General features: G+C 35.3%; 1 protein-coding gene across 1 annotated transcript; it reads left to right on the forward strand.

The window, feature by feature from the left end:
• Positions 1-8,283: 8,283 nt before the first annotated feature.
• On the forward strand, positions 8,284-10,162 carry LOC121218661 (uncharacterized). The gene is made up of 2 exons (XM_041096238.1): positions 8,284-8,959; positions 10,080-10,162. The coding sequence occupies exons 1-2, from the start codon at positions 8,341-8,343 to the stop codon at positions 10,124-10,126; spliced, it is 666 nt and encodes a 221-aa protein (XP_040952172.1). The 5' UTR covers positions 8,284-8,340; the 3' UTR covers positions 10,127-10,162.
• Positions 10,163-14,274: the final 4,112 nt, after the last annotated feature.

Genomic DNA, 14,274 nt, shown 5'->3' on the forward strand with positions numbered 1-14,274 from the left:
GTATTGGAATATGTTCACTCAGATGTGTGGGGGCCTTCCAAGACACCTTCATTGGGAGGAAAACACTACTTTGTTACTTTTGTTGATGACTTTTCCAGAAGAGTTTGGGTGTATACCATGAGAACTAAGGATGAAGTGCTTAGAGTTTTTCTTAAATGGAAAACTATGATCGAAAACCAGACTGGCAAGAAAATCAAGCGGCTTAGGACGGACAATGGAGGGGAATATAAAAGTGATCCGTTCTTCGATGTGTGCCAAGAGTATGGTATTGTTCGACACTTCACAGTTAGGGATACACCACAGCAGAATGGATTGGCAGAGCGTATGAATCGAACATTGCTGGAGAAAGTTCGATGTATGTTGTCCAATGCTGGGTTGGGCAAGCAATTTTGGGCTGAGGCTGTGACATACGCTGGCCATCTTGTTAATCGTTTGCCATCATCTGCATTAGAATGAAAAACTCCTATGGAGGTATGGTCTGGAAAACCGACTACAGATTATGATTCCTTACATGTGTTTGGATCCACTGCATATTACCATGTGAAGGAGTCAAAGTTAGATCCGAGGGCAAAGAAAGCTCTCTTTATGGGAATCACTTCTGGAGTGAATGGATTTCGTCTTTGGTGCTTAAGCACAAAGAAAATGATCTGTAGCAGAGATGTTACCTTTGATGAATCTGCCACATTGAAAAAGGTAGCAGATAAAGATATTCAGACGAGCAATACTCCACAGCAGGTGGAATGTACTCCAAAACAGGTGGAGTTTGAGCAGATGGGGATTTGCCCAGTTAATAAGTCTAATTCTCCAACCACAATGGAGGAATTAGAGGTTGAAGAGGTTCTAACCCAAGAACCACTAAGTACACCAGAACCAGTTGCAGTTGCAAGGCCACGGAGAGAAATTCGTAAACCTGCTCGATTTACTGATATGGTGGCCTACGCCCTTCCCGTTGTTGATGATATTCCTATCACTTATCAAGAAGCAATGCAAAGCTTAGAAAGTGATAAATGGAAAAGCGCCATGGATGAAGAAATGCAGTCTCTCCGGAAGAACAATACTTGGGAGTTGGCGCAATTACCGAAAGGTAAAAGGGCAATCGGATGCAAGCGGGTATTCGCAAAGAAAGATGGATCTCCTAGCAAGAAGGATATTCGCTACAAGGCAAGATTGGTAGCTAAAGGCTACGCTCAGAAGGAGGGAATTGACTACAATGATGTATTTTCCCCTGTTGTGAAGCATTCCTCCATTAGAATTTTGTTGGCCTTGGTAGCACAGTTGAATTTGGAGCTAGCTCAACTTGATGTTGTAATAGCCTGAATTTCTAGTGGTGTCGGAATGGTGATTCGAGATCACTAAATCTGACAAACGAGTAGAAAATATTATAAATTTAGTAAGTATAAGTTAAATGTGAAGTTAGGAAAATTTTTGAAATAGTGAATAGTGTACTAGGAATAAATATTAAAATAATTAAAATAAAAAAAACGAGGTATCGAGACCTCGAAGATTTTAAACCGAGCCATAAATATTTTTAGAAATATTTATAGAGTGTCATTGAGTTGGTATTAAAGTTTCGTTAGAAAATTTTAACGTTTGGATAGTTAATTAACTAAAAAGGACTAAATTGGGAATAGTGTAAAATTTGTTAAATTGTGATTAAATAGCTTAAGTGACTAAAGTGGAGAGATTTAAAAGGCTATTAGACCCAAATTATATGGGCTGGACGGTTGGGTAAGAAAAATCAGCAGAATGTAAGGAGAAACAGGGGCAAAATTGGAAACTTAACAAATTAAACATTTAAAACAAAGACAAAAGTGAAAAATCTAGAGATCTCTTCACAATTTATCAGCAAAAACGCCATAGGAGGTCTGGAATAAGCTGGTTTTTCATATTTTTGAATCATGTAAGTTTAATTCTTGATTATTTCTTCTAATTTTTGTGATTTTGATACTTTTACAATTAGGTCCAACTAATTATTTCATTAGTTTTTTATTCCATGGCTGATTTTGACAGTTACCATTGATTAGTGTTGGATTTTTATGATGAATAAACATGAAATTGAAGCTTTAATTTTGTTATATGATGATTTTATTAAGTAATTTTGATAGAAATTGATTTTAGGGACCTAATTGTGAAACAGTTGGGAATTAAGGTTTGGTGTTGCGGTTTTGAGTATGAAAGGCTATGTAGTAGTCTAAAATAGTTGGAAAAAGGTGTTAATTGAGAAAAATTAGATCAATTGAGGGGTTAATTGAGTAGGGATCAAATTGTAAAAACTGTAAAGTTTGGGGTAAAAGTGTAACTTCGAAAATTAAAGGGCATAAATTGTGAAATGAATTAGAATTGAATTAAATGCTGATGAATGAATAAATTTGCATTTTAGATCGAGAACCTGAAACAAGTCGAGGAAAAGAAAAAGTAGCCGATTAGTCCCTGAACTTTTACAAATTCTGCAAATCGATCCAGGTAAGTTCATATGGCTGAAATTTAATGATTAAATGTTAATTTCATGAATTATACAATGTATGATGAAATGTATTTATTGTTGAAATGAGAATAAAATAAAAATGTGAAAATCGAATAAATGATCAAATTAAGTGGAACACCGGATTTGAGTACTTCTGATCAAGAAACAAAGTGATAAGTGGCTACACTTATCTGATCAAGAAACAATGTGATAAGTGGTTACACTTATCTGATCAAGAAACAAAGTGATAAGTGGTTACACTTATCTGATCAAGAGACAAAGTGATAAGTGGCTACACTTATCTGATCAAGTGATAAAGTGATAAGTGGTAGCTTCAGCTACACTTATCTGATCAAGTGGCAAAGTGATAAGTGGTAGCCTAGCTACACTTATCTGATCAAGGACAAGTGATAAGAGGTCATATGTCAAAGTGAAAGTGAAGTACTCAATTTTCCGTAACCGTTCCTTAATTTTGATCAAGGATGGTAAGTGACAAATGGGCCCAAAGGAATTATGGTAAAAGAATAAGTAGTAGTGAGTTTATACCAAGGAACTCACCAAAGATTGTGGTTGACAGGTAAATTTAGTAATGGTGTATATTGTATAAGTGTACAAGTGTTTGGTAAGATTTATGTTTTATGCCTATGAACTTACTAAGCTTTTCTATAAGCTTACATGTGTGTGTTTATTGTTTTTGTAGATTAACGTATTTATACATTCGGAGGATCGGATCTACATCAAGAATCACACTATCCAGATATACTCCGGTAGTTTATGTTAAGCAACTTTTTGGATTTATATGGCATGTATAGGGAATTGAAGTGAAAAGTAAATTTGAATGTTATGGTTGCGTTAGATATCGAACTATATACATGTTTTTAGTTTGAAATGGTTGATTGGTTGAACTTCATTAGTATTTAAATGAAGTAGATGAAATACTGGAATTGGTTGTGATTTGAAATTTGCAGGGAAGGTTAGACAATTATAAAGGGGTTATATTGATTTTTTTTAAAAAAATTGCAATGGAGCAGTTCTTGGACAGCAGCATTGATGTAACTTTTAAAAATCACCAAAAATAGTGGAAATAGAATTAGAAGTTGAGTGAGATATGAAATTAAAGCTGAAAGAGTCTACTTTCATATAAAAGAAGTGGAGTAAGCAAAAGAATTATATACTTTTAGATATTTGAATTTTAGTGAAACAGTGCAAGAATGTTTTTGAAGTCCCCTGTTCTGACTTTAGAAATTCATTAAAAATTGTACAGAAGGAATTTTGAGTTATAATTTATATGTATAGACTCCTTAATGAGTCTATTTTCAGTAGAAATAAGTTTAATCACCATATGAAGCCTTTAATAAGAGATAAATAAATTTTAGTGATGAGTGGTTAGGATAGTCGATTAGTGAAACAGGGGAGACTTCAACTAATAAACTGTACTAATTGGCTAAAGAAAAAAATTCTGAAAAATATATGATGAATAGATATATGAGTCTAGTTTTATGGAAAATTTACGGATCTAAATTTCGAGTTTTGTAGCTTGAATTATAATTATTTTAGTGACTGCTGTACAGGAGGACAGCTTTATTATGAATGATGAAATTAAATTTGAAAGTAAATTTTTATGCCCCGAACTTTTAAGTTAAGTCAAGTAACGCCTCATGCTCGACTCCGACCATGGTCTCGGGTAAGGGGTGTTACATTTTAGTGGTATCAGAGCCCGGTTTAGCCGGTCCTCGGAATATGTGTGAAGTGTAAAGTGTTTAGAAATACATGCCATATAAATCTGTGATAGTGTGATGTGTATGATCCGATCTAATCTTTGTTATTTTTATAGATACTCTCCGATTATAAAGATGTCAAATTTACCTGAACGTACTGATCAAGAAGAAGTTAACAGTAGAGCACAGAATTCTGAACAAAGAGCAAGCAGTGATGTTCCGATTTCCCAAATGCGAGAGCATGAATTAAAGAATATGATTTATGGGATTATGAATCAGTGGTATACTGAAATGAGGCAAGAAAGAAATCAGGCTGAACCACCTCCTCCCCCTACTGCTCCATCGATGGTACCCCCAGTTGCTCCTCCACCTTCTACAACGACTGAATCTAGTAAGCGTTCTCCATTGGAAAGGCTTAGAAAACTTGGAGCCGAAGAATTTCGGGGAAGGACTGATGATGATCCCGTCAAAGCTGAATATTGGTTACAGAGTTTGATAAGAATTTTTAAAGAAATGGCTTGCTCACCAGATGACTATTTGAGATGTGCTGTGTCTCTGTTGAAAGAAGAAGCTTATAGTTGGTGGGAGACGATCGAGGCTGTGGTTCCGGCAGAGAAAATTTCTTGGGAATTTTTCCAAAATGAATTTAAGAAGAAATATGTGGGCAGACGATATTTGGATAAAAAGAAAAGGGAATTCCTCGACCTACGACAGGGAAATAAATCAGTAGTTGAATATGAAAGAGAATTTGTCTACCTCAGCAAATATGCCCGAGACATTGTATCTACTGAAGAAGAAATGTGTATCCGGTTTGAAGAAGGGTTAAATGATGAAATTAGAATGATGATTGGGGGTAATGAAATACGAGAGTTCGTTGTTCTGTCAGACCGTGCTCAAAAGCTTGAAGAAGTATACAATAGAAAAATGCAGCGGGATCGAAAAAGTAAAGAGCCATTCAAAAGAGGTGCTTCTAAGTCATTTTCAGATTTTCCAGTGAAGAAATCTAGAGAAGAAATTAATCGAACTACATCAGTGTCGGGGAGATCGGGCAGAGATAGACCAAGACAATCTGATTTCAGGGTATTCGATAGACCTGTAGCAAGTGTGAGCAGTGTTCAGAATGCTTCACGACCTAAGTGTCAATATTGTGGAAGATATCATTTCGGAGAATGCAGGACTAAGATGGGGGCTTGTTATAAATGTGGGGCTACTGATCATCTTATTCGAGATTGTCCCCGGCTGCAAAAAGATGAAGTGGAACAGAAAGAGATACAGAGAACCATTCCTCAAAGAAGTAGACGTTCGGGCCAGAGCAGTGCTACAGGGACTACCCGTTCGGGTACGAGGGAATCAGTTGGTCGATTAGAGAATAGAGCACCAGCACGTACCTACGCCATTCGAGCAAGGGAAGAAGCTACGGCTCCTGATGTAATTGCTGGTACTTTCTATCTTTATGATGTTATTGTTTATGCATTGATAGACCCTGGATCTACTCATTCATATATTTGCACTATGTTAGCATCTGAAAAGAATTTATTTGTTGAGTCCACTGAATTTGATATACAAGTTACAAATCCATTAGGTCATAGTGTGATGGTTAATTTGATATGTCGTAATTGTCCACTGAAAGTGAAAGGCTATGAATTCCCCGCTGATTTGATGTTGTTACCCTTTCGGGAATTTGACATTATTCTGGGGATGGACTGGTTAATGAGACATGATGTGGTGGTGAATTGTCGTGATAAGCAAATCAGTTTGAAATGTCAAACAGGAGATGTAATCTCAGTTGGGTCAGAAAACATGGGCGATACAGTCAGAATTATTTCAGCTCTCTCTGCTCAGAGATTATTACGCAAAGGCAATGAAGCATTCTTGGCTTATATCCTTGATACTCGGGGTTCTGATTTAAAGCTCGAACAAGTGCCAGTGGTGAATGAATTTCCTGATGTGTTCCCTGAAGAGTTACCCGGTCTACCACCTGATAGAGAAGTTGAATTTGTAATTGATGTGATCCCCGGAACAACTCCTATATCAATGACACCGTACAGAATGGCTCCAGCGGAATTAAAAGAGTTGAAGGCGCAGTTGCAGGAGTTATTAGATAAAGGGTTCATCAGACCGAGTATGTCGCCCTGGGGTGCACCTGTCTTGTTTGTGAAAAAGAAGGACGGTTCTTTAAGACTGTGTATAGATTACAGGCAGTTGAATAAGGTAACGGTAAAGAATAAATATCCTTTGCCTCGTATTGATGATCTGTTTGATCAGTTGAAAGGTGCTGCAGTATTTTCCAAGATAGACCTTCGATCTGGGTATTATCAGTTGAAAGTTAAAGAGTGTGATGTGCCGAAAACTGCCTTCCGAACTCGATATGGTCATTATGAATTTTTGGTGATGCCATTTGGTTTAACCAATGCTCCTGCTGCTTTTTATGGATTTGATGAATAGAATTTTTCAGTCATATTTGGATAGATTTGTGGTTGTGTTCATTGACGATATATTGATTTATTCAAAGACAGAGTCCGAACATGCACAACATCTAAGGATTGTATTACAGACTTTGCGGGAGAAACAGTTATATGCGAAATTCAGCAAATGTGAATTTTGGCTTCAGGAAGTTGCGTTTTTGGGTCATATTGTATCAGCTGATGGAATAAGAGTGGATCCAAGTAAGATAGCGGCAGTGGTAAATTGGAAAGTTCCAAAGAATGTTACTGAAGTACGGAGCTTTCTAGGATTGGCAGGTTATTATCGCCGATTTGTCAAAGATTTCTCAATGATTACCTTACCGTTGACTCGATTACTACAAAAGAATGTTGAATTTATATGGTCAGACGAATGTCAGCAGAGTTTCGATCAATTGAAAAAGATGTTGACAGAGGCTCCAGTGTTGACTCAACCAGAATCGGGCGTACCGTTTGTAGTATATAGTGATGCGTCTCTGAGTGGTTTGGGTTGTGTACTTATGCAGTCAGGAAAAGTGGTGGCATATGCTTCCCGACAACTGAAACCGCACGAGAAGAATTATCCTACACATGATTTGGAATTGGCAGCGATCGTGTTTGCTTTGAAGATATGGAGACACTACTTATATGGTGAGAAATGTTATGTGTATACTGATCATAAAAGCTTGAAGTATTTATGACTCAGAAAGAGTTAAATTTGAGACAGAGACGATGGTTAGAGTTGCTGAAAGATTATGATCTTGTCATTGACTATCACCCAGGGAAAGCAAATGTCGTAGCAGATGCACTTAGTCGGAAATCATCATTATTTGCATTACGGGCATTGAGTGCTCATTTATCTATTAATGAGGATGGTTCTGTACTAGCGGAATTAAAAGCTAAACCTGTGTTCTTTCAACGGATTCGGGAATTACAAGATGAAGACCCAAAATTGATGCTAAAACGACAGATGGTTCAAAATGAGTTAAGCTTAGAATACTCCATTGATGAAAATGGTATGTTATATTATCGTAATAGAATATGTGTTCCAAATAATTTAGACTTGAAAAATGATATTTTATCAGAGGCTCACAGTAGTATGTGTTCTATTCACCCGGGGAGTACAAAAATGTATTGTGATTTGAAGAAAATGTATTGGTGGCCTGGAATGAAACGAGAAATCTGTGAATATGTAGCAAGATGTTTGATTTGTCAACAGGTGAAAGCTGAGCATCAAGTGCCGACAGGGTTGTTACAGCCCATTATGATTCCAGAGTGGAAATGGGAACATGTCACGATGGATTTTGTATCTGGATTACCAGTAACTCCGAAGAAGAAAGATTCGATATGGGTGATTGTTGATCGGTTAACTAAGTTGGCACATTTTATTCCAGTCAGAACAGATTATCAGCTTGAAAAGTTAGCGGAGTTATATGTGTCTGAGATAGTGAGGTTACATGGGGTACCGATATCTATTATTTCGGATCGAGATCCGAGATTTACCTCGAGATTTTGGAGTAAATTACAGGAGGCTCTGGGCACCAAATTAAATTTCAGCACAGCTTTTCATCCCCAGACAGATGGGCAGTCAGAGCGAGTGATTCAGATTTTAGAAGATATGTTAAGGTGTTGTATACTTGAGTTCGGCGGCAGCTGGGAAAGGTATTTACCTTTAGCCGAATTTGCTTATAATAATAGTTATCAAACTAGTATTAAAATGGCACCGTTTGAAGCTCTGTATGGAAGAAAGTGTAGAACTCCATTATATTGGACTGAATTAAGTGAATCGAAACTGGTGGGAGTGGACTTGATTCGGGAAACTGAAGAAAAAGTTCGTATTATTCGAGATTGTTTAAAAGCTGCCTCCGATCGGCAAAAATCATATGCAGATTTGAAGAGAAGGGATATAGAGTTTAGTGTGGGTGATCGTGTATTTTTGAAAGTGTCACCGTGGAAGAAAGTTTTGCGGTTCGGCAGAAAGGGAAAACTCAGCCCACGATTTATCGGGCCGTATGAAATCATTGAAAGAATCGGTCCGGTAGCTTATAGATTGGCTTTGCCCCGGGAACTTGAAAATATTCATAATGTGTTTCATGTGTCTATGTTGAGACGGTATAGATCAGATCCATCACATGTAATTCCTCATACGGAAATAGAGCTCCAACCTGACATGACTTATTCAGAGGAACCGGTGAAAATTTTAGCTCGGGAGGTTAAAGAGTTGAGGAATAAACGTGTACCACTAGTTAAGGTGTTATGGAATCGACATGGATCTGAGGAGGCAACCTGGGAAACGGAGGAATTGATGAGATTTCAGTATCCGAATTTATTTCCAGGTACGAAATTTCGGGGACGAAATTTCCTAAAATGGGGGGGAGAGTTGTAATAGCCTGAATTTTTAGTGGTGTCGGAATGGTGATTCGAGATCACTAAATCTGACAAACGAGTAGAAAATATTATAAATTTAGCAAGTATAAGTTAAATGTGAAGTTAGGAAAATTTTTGAAATAGTGAATAGTGTACTAGGAATAAATATTAAAATAATTAAAATAAAAAAAACGAGGTATCGAGACCTCGAAGATTTTAAACCGAGCCATAAATATTTTTAGAAATATTTATAGAGTGTCATTGAGTTGGTATTAAAGTTTCGTTAGAAAATTTTAACGTTTGGATAGTTAATTAACTAAAAAGGACTAAATTGGGAATAGTGTAAAATTTGTTAAATTGTGATTAAATAGCTTAAGTGACTAAAGTGGAGGGATTTAAAAGGCTATTAGACCCAAATTATATGGGCTGGACGGTTGGGTAAGAAAAATCAGCAGAATGTAAGGAGAAACAGGGGCAAAATTGGAAACTTAACAAATTAAACATTTAAAACAAAGACAAAAGTGAAAAATCTAGAGATCTCTTCACAATTTATCAGCAAAAACGCCATAGGAGGTCTGGAATAAGCTGGTTTTTCATATTTTTGAATCATGTAAGTTTAATTCTTGATTATTTCTTCTAATTTTTGTGATTTTGATACTTTTACAATTAGGTCCAACTAATTATTTCATTAGTTTTTGATTCCATGGCTGATTTTGAAAGTTACCATTGATTAGTGTTGGATTTTTATGATGAATAAACATGAAATTGAAGCTTTAATTTGTTATATGATGATTTTATTAAGTAATTTTGATAGAAATTGATTTTAGGGACCTAATTGTGAAACAGTTGGGAATTAAGGTTTGGTGTTGCGGTTTTGAGTATGAAAGGCTATGTAGTAGTCTAAAATAGTTGGAAAAAGGTGTTAATTGAGAAAAATTAGATCAATTGAGGGGTTAATTGAGTAGGGATCAAATTGTAAAAACTGTAAAGTTTGGGGTAAAAGTGTAACTTCGAAAATTAAAGGGCATAAATTGTGAAATGAATTAGAATTGAATTAAATGCTGATGAATGAATAAATTTGCATTTTAGATCGAGAACCTGAAACAAGTCGAGGAAAAGAAAAAGTAGCCGATTAGTCCCTGAACTTTTACAAATTCTGCAAATCGATCCAGGTAAGTTCATATGGCTGAAATTTAATGATTAAATGTTAATTTCATGAATTATACAATGTATGATGAAATGTATTTATTGTTGAAATGAGAATAAAATAAAAATGTGAAAATCGAATAAATGATCAAATTAAGTGGAACACCGGATTTGAGTACTTCTGATCAAGAAACAAAGTGATAAGTGGCTACACTTATCTGATCAAGAAACAAAGTGATAAGTGGTTACACTTATCTGATCAAGAAACAAAATGATAAGTAGTTACACTTATCTGATCAAGAGACAAAGTGATAAGTGGCTACACTTATCTGATCAAGTGATAAAGTGATAAGTGGTAGCTTCAGCTACACTTATCTGATCAAGTGGCAAAGTGATAAGTGGTAGCCTAGCTACACTTATCTGATCAAGGACAAGTGATAAGAGGTCATATGTCAAAGTGAAAGTGAAGTACTCAATTTTCCGTAACCGTTCCTTAATTTTGATCAAGGATGGTAAGTGACAAATGGGCCCAAAGGAATTATGGTAAAAGAATAAGTAGTAGTGAGTTTATACCAAGGAACTCACCAAAGATTGTGGTTGACAGGTAAATTTAGTAATGGTGTATATTGTATAAGTGTACAAGTGTTTGGTAAGATTTATGTTTTATGCCTATGAACTTACTAAGCTTTTCTATAAGCTTACATGTGTGTGTTTATTGTTTTTGTAGATTAACGTATTTATACATTCGGAGGATCGGATCTACATCAAGAATCACACTATCCAGATATACTCCGGTAGTTTATGTTAAGCAACTTTTTGGATTTATATGGCATGTATAGGGAATTGAAGTGAAAAGTAAATTTGAATGTTATGGTTGCGTTAGATATCGAAATATATACATGTTTTTAGTTTGAAATGGTTGATTGGTTGAACTTCATTAGTATTTAAATGAAGTAGATGAAATACTGGAATTGGTTGTGATTTGAAATTTGCAGGGAAGGTTAGACAATTATAAAGGGGTTATATTGATTTTTTTAAAAAATTGCAATGGAGCAGTTCTTGGACAGCAGCATTGATGTAACTTTTAAAAATCACCAAAAATAGTGGAAATAGAATTAGAAGTTGAGTGAGATATGAAATTAAAGCTGAAAGAGTCTACTTTCATATAAAAGAAGTGGAGTAAGCAAAAGAATTATATACTTTTAGATATTTGAATTTTAGTGAAACAGTGCAAGAATGTTTTTGAAGTCCCCTGTTCTGACTTTAGAAATTCATTAAAAATTGTACAGAAGGAATTTTGAGTTATAATTTATATGTATAGACTCCTTAATGAGTCTATTTTCAGTAGAAATAAGTTTAATCACCATATGAAGCCTTTAATAAGAGATAAATAAATTTTAGTGATGAGTGGTTAGGATAGTCGATTAGTGAAACAGGGGAGACTTCAACTAATAAACTGTACTAATTGGCTAAAGAGAAAATTCTGAAAAATTTATGATGAATATATATATGAGTCTAGTTTTATGGAAAATTTACGGATCTAAATTTCGAGTTTTGTAGCTTGAATTATAATTATTTTAGTGACTGCTGTACAGGAGGACAGCTTTATTATGAATGATGAAATTAAATTTGAAAGTAAATTTTTATGCCCCGAACTTTTAAGTTAAGTCAAGTAACGCCTCATGCTCGACTCCGACCATGGTCTCGGGTAAGGGGTGTTACAGATGTTAAGACGACTTTCTTGCATAGTGAGTTAGAAGAGGAGATCTATATGACTCAGCCCGAAGGATACACAGATGCTGGTGGTAGAAATTGGGTTTGTAAGCTGAACAAATCGCTATATGGATTGAAACAATCCCCGAGGCAGTGGTACAAGCGATTTGATAGCTTTATGAGAAGGCAGAAGTACACAAGAAGCAAATATGACAATTGTGTGTATTTGCAGAAGCTGCATGACGGATCTTTCATTTATCTACTCTTGTATGTTGATGATATGTTAATCGCTTCGAAGAGCCAAAAAGAGATAGATAAGCTGAAGGCTCAGTTGAATCAAGAGTTCGAGATGAAAGATCTAGGTGAGGCCAAGAACATTCTCGGCATGGAGATAAGTAGAGATAGACAGAGAGGCAAGCTTTGTTTGAATCAGAAGCAATATCTGAAAAAGGTATTACAATGTTTTGGTGTAAATGAAAACACAAAACATGTAAGTACCCCACTTGCTTCTCATTTGAAACTTAATGCTCAATTATCTCCGAAAACTGAAGAAGAAAGAGAATATATGGAAAAAGTCCCATATGTTAATGCAGTTGGGAGTTTGATGTATGCGATGGTGTGTACGAGGCCTGACATTTCACAAGCTGTTGGAGTTGTGAGCAGGTATATGCATAATCTTGGAAAAGGACATTGGCAAGCTGTGAAATGGATTCTACGGTATATTCGAAAAACCGTAGATGTTGGTTTAATTTTTGAACAGGATGAAGCACTTGGTCAGTTTGTAGTTGGATATGTTGATTCCGACTTTGCTGGTGATTTAGATAAACGTCGTTTAACTACGGGGTATCTGTTTACTCTTGCGAAAGCCCCAGTGAGTTGGAAGTCTACCTTACAGTCTACAGTAGCTGTGTCTACTACAGAGGCAGAATATATGGCAGTTACAGAAGCTGTTAAGGAGGCTATTTGGCTTAATGGATTGTTGAAAGACTTAGGAGTTGTTCAAAGTCACATAAGTTTATATTGTGACAGTCAGAGCGCTATTCATTTAGTGAAAAAATCAAGTCTATCGTTCAAGAACCAAGCATATCGACGTAAGATATCACTTTGTGCGGGAAGTCTTTGAAAAAGGAAAAATTCTACTTCAGAAGATTCCGACAGCAGATAATCCCGCAGATATGATGACCAAGGTGGTAACAACAATCAAGTTTAATCATTGTTTGAACTTGATTAACATCCTGAGAATTTGAGCACCTTTAGGTGTATGGCGCTCGAGAGCGCATTTGGAGGCACTACAAAAGATAGCTTTATCGAATTTGGGGAGTTGAAGGAAGTATGTGAAGATGTGATTATCCTAATCAAATCTTCAAGGTGGAGATTGTTGAAAAGACAAATTAAAAGGGGTGTTGAAAAGTCAAAAAAAATGGGAGGTGCAAGTGGCACCGAAAGAAAAAAATGGTAGGCAAGTTGTTTAAAGTTGAATGGGATAATTGCAATTTTGGTCCCTAATTTTTTAGGCCATTTGCAAGTTAGTCCCTGAACCTCAACTATAAATAGGCCTAACCATTTCTCATTTACACTATACCAACCAATCTTTCTCTCTTAGTTTTATCTCTTCTCCCATTTGAGAATTCTTAAGGAATTCTATTTGTTTGTAATATTTTAGAGATAGTAAAGTTATCATCTGGTGTTAGTGCCCGAGGACGTAGGTATAATTTACCGAACCTCGTTAAAACTCTTATGTTCTTTTTGTCCTATTTTTCTTTCAATATTTGAGGGTATAATAGTAGTATTTAATTGTGCTATTAAATTACGTTAGAAGGAATATTCTGACTAAGGAAAGACTTGGTATTTAAGAGATCCTTGTGATCCACCTCTCTTCCCTGGGAATTGAACTTTGTGTGATTTTTTAGAACAATAATTTACACTCTTCAGACCCTATTGGAACAACACTAAGGAAGGGCAACGTGTCACCACGCATGGAGATATAGAAAAATTAACACTCACCCATAAATATTTTTGGTAAAAATTAATATATAAATTTAAACTTAGACCTAAATATAATGTCATATTAATTATATTAATTAATACACTGAAACCAGTTGTGCAAATAAATGGTAATTACAAAAATTCTCACCTACCTCATATCAATGTCTGCAAACAAATATTTACGTACCACCTTTTAAAACAAATAAATTTTTATAAATATATTTATAAAAATTCGATATAAAAAATATATTTATAAAAAAAGTATTTAAAATATAGATATTATGTGTATATATATATTTAAAAAATTTATATAATATATAAAATGATAAAAATATCCTTATAGTAATGTTTGTTATTTTATTAAAGAAATGGGTTTTTAGTAATTTTTAAGTTAACCAAAAGGTATCAACTCTTTAAATAATCGTATAGATCAATATCA

Source organism: Gossypium hirsutum, chromosome D06 (genome assembly GCF_007990345.1).
Source record: "Gossypium hirsutum isolate 1008001.06 chromosome D06, Gossypium_hirsutum_v2.1, whole genome shotgun sequence".
NCBI lineage: Eukaryota > Viridiplantae > Streptophyta > Magnoliopsida > Malvales > Malvaceae > Gossypium > Gossypium hirsutum.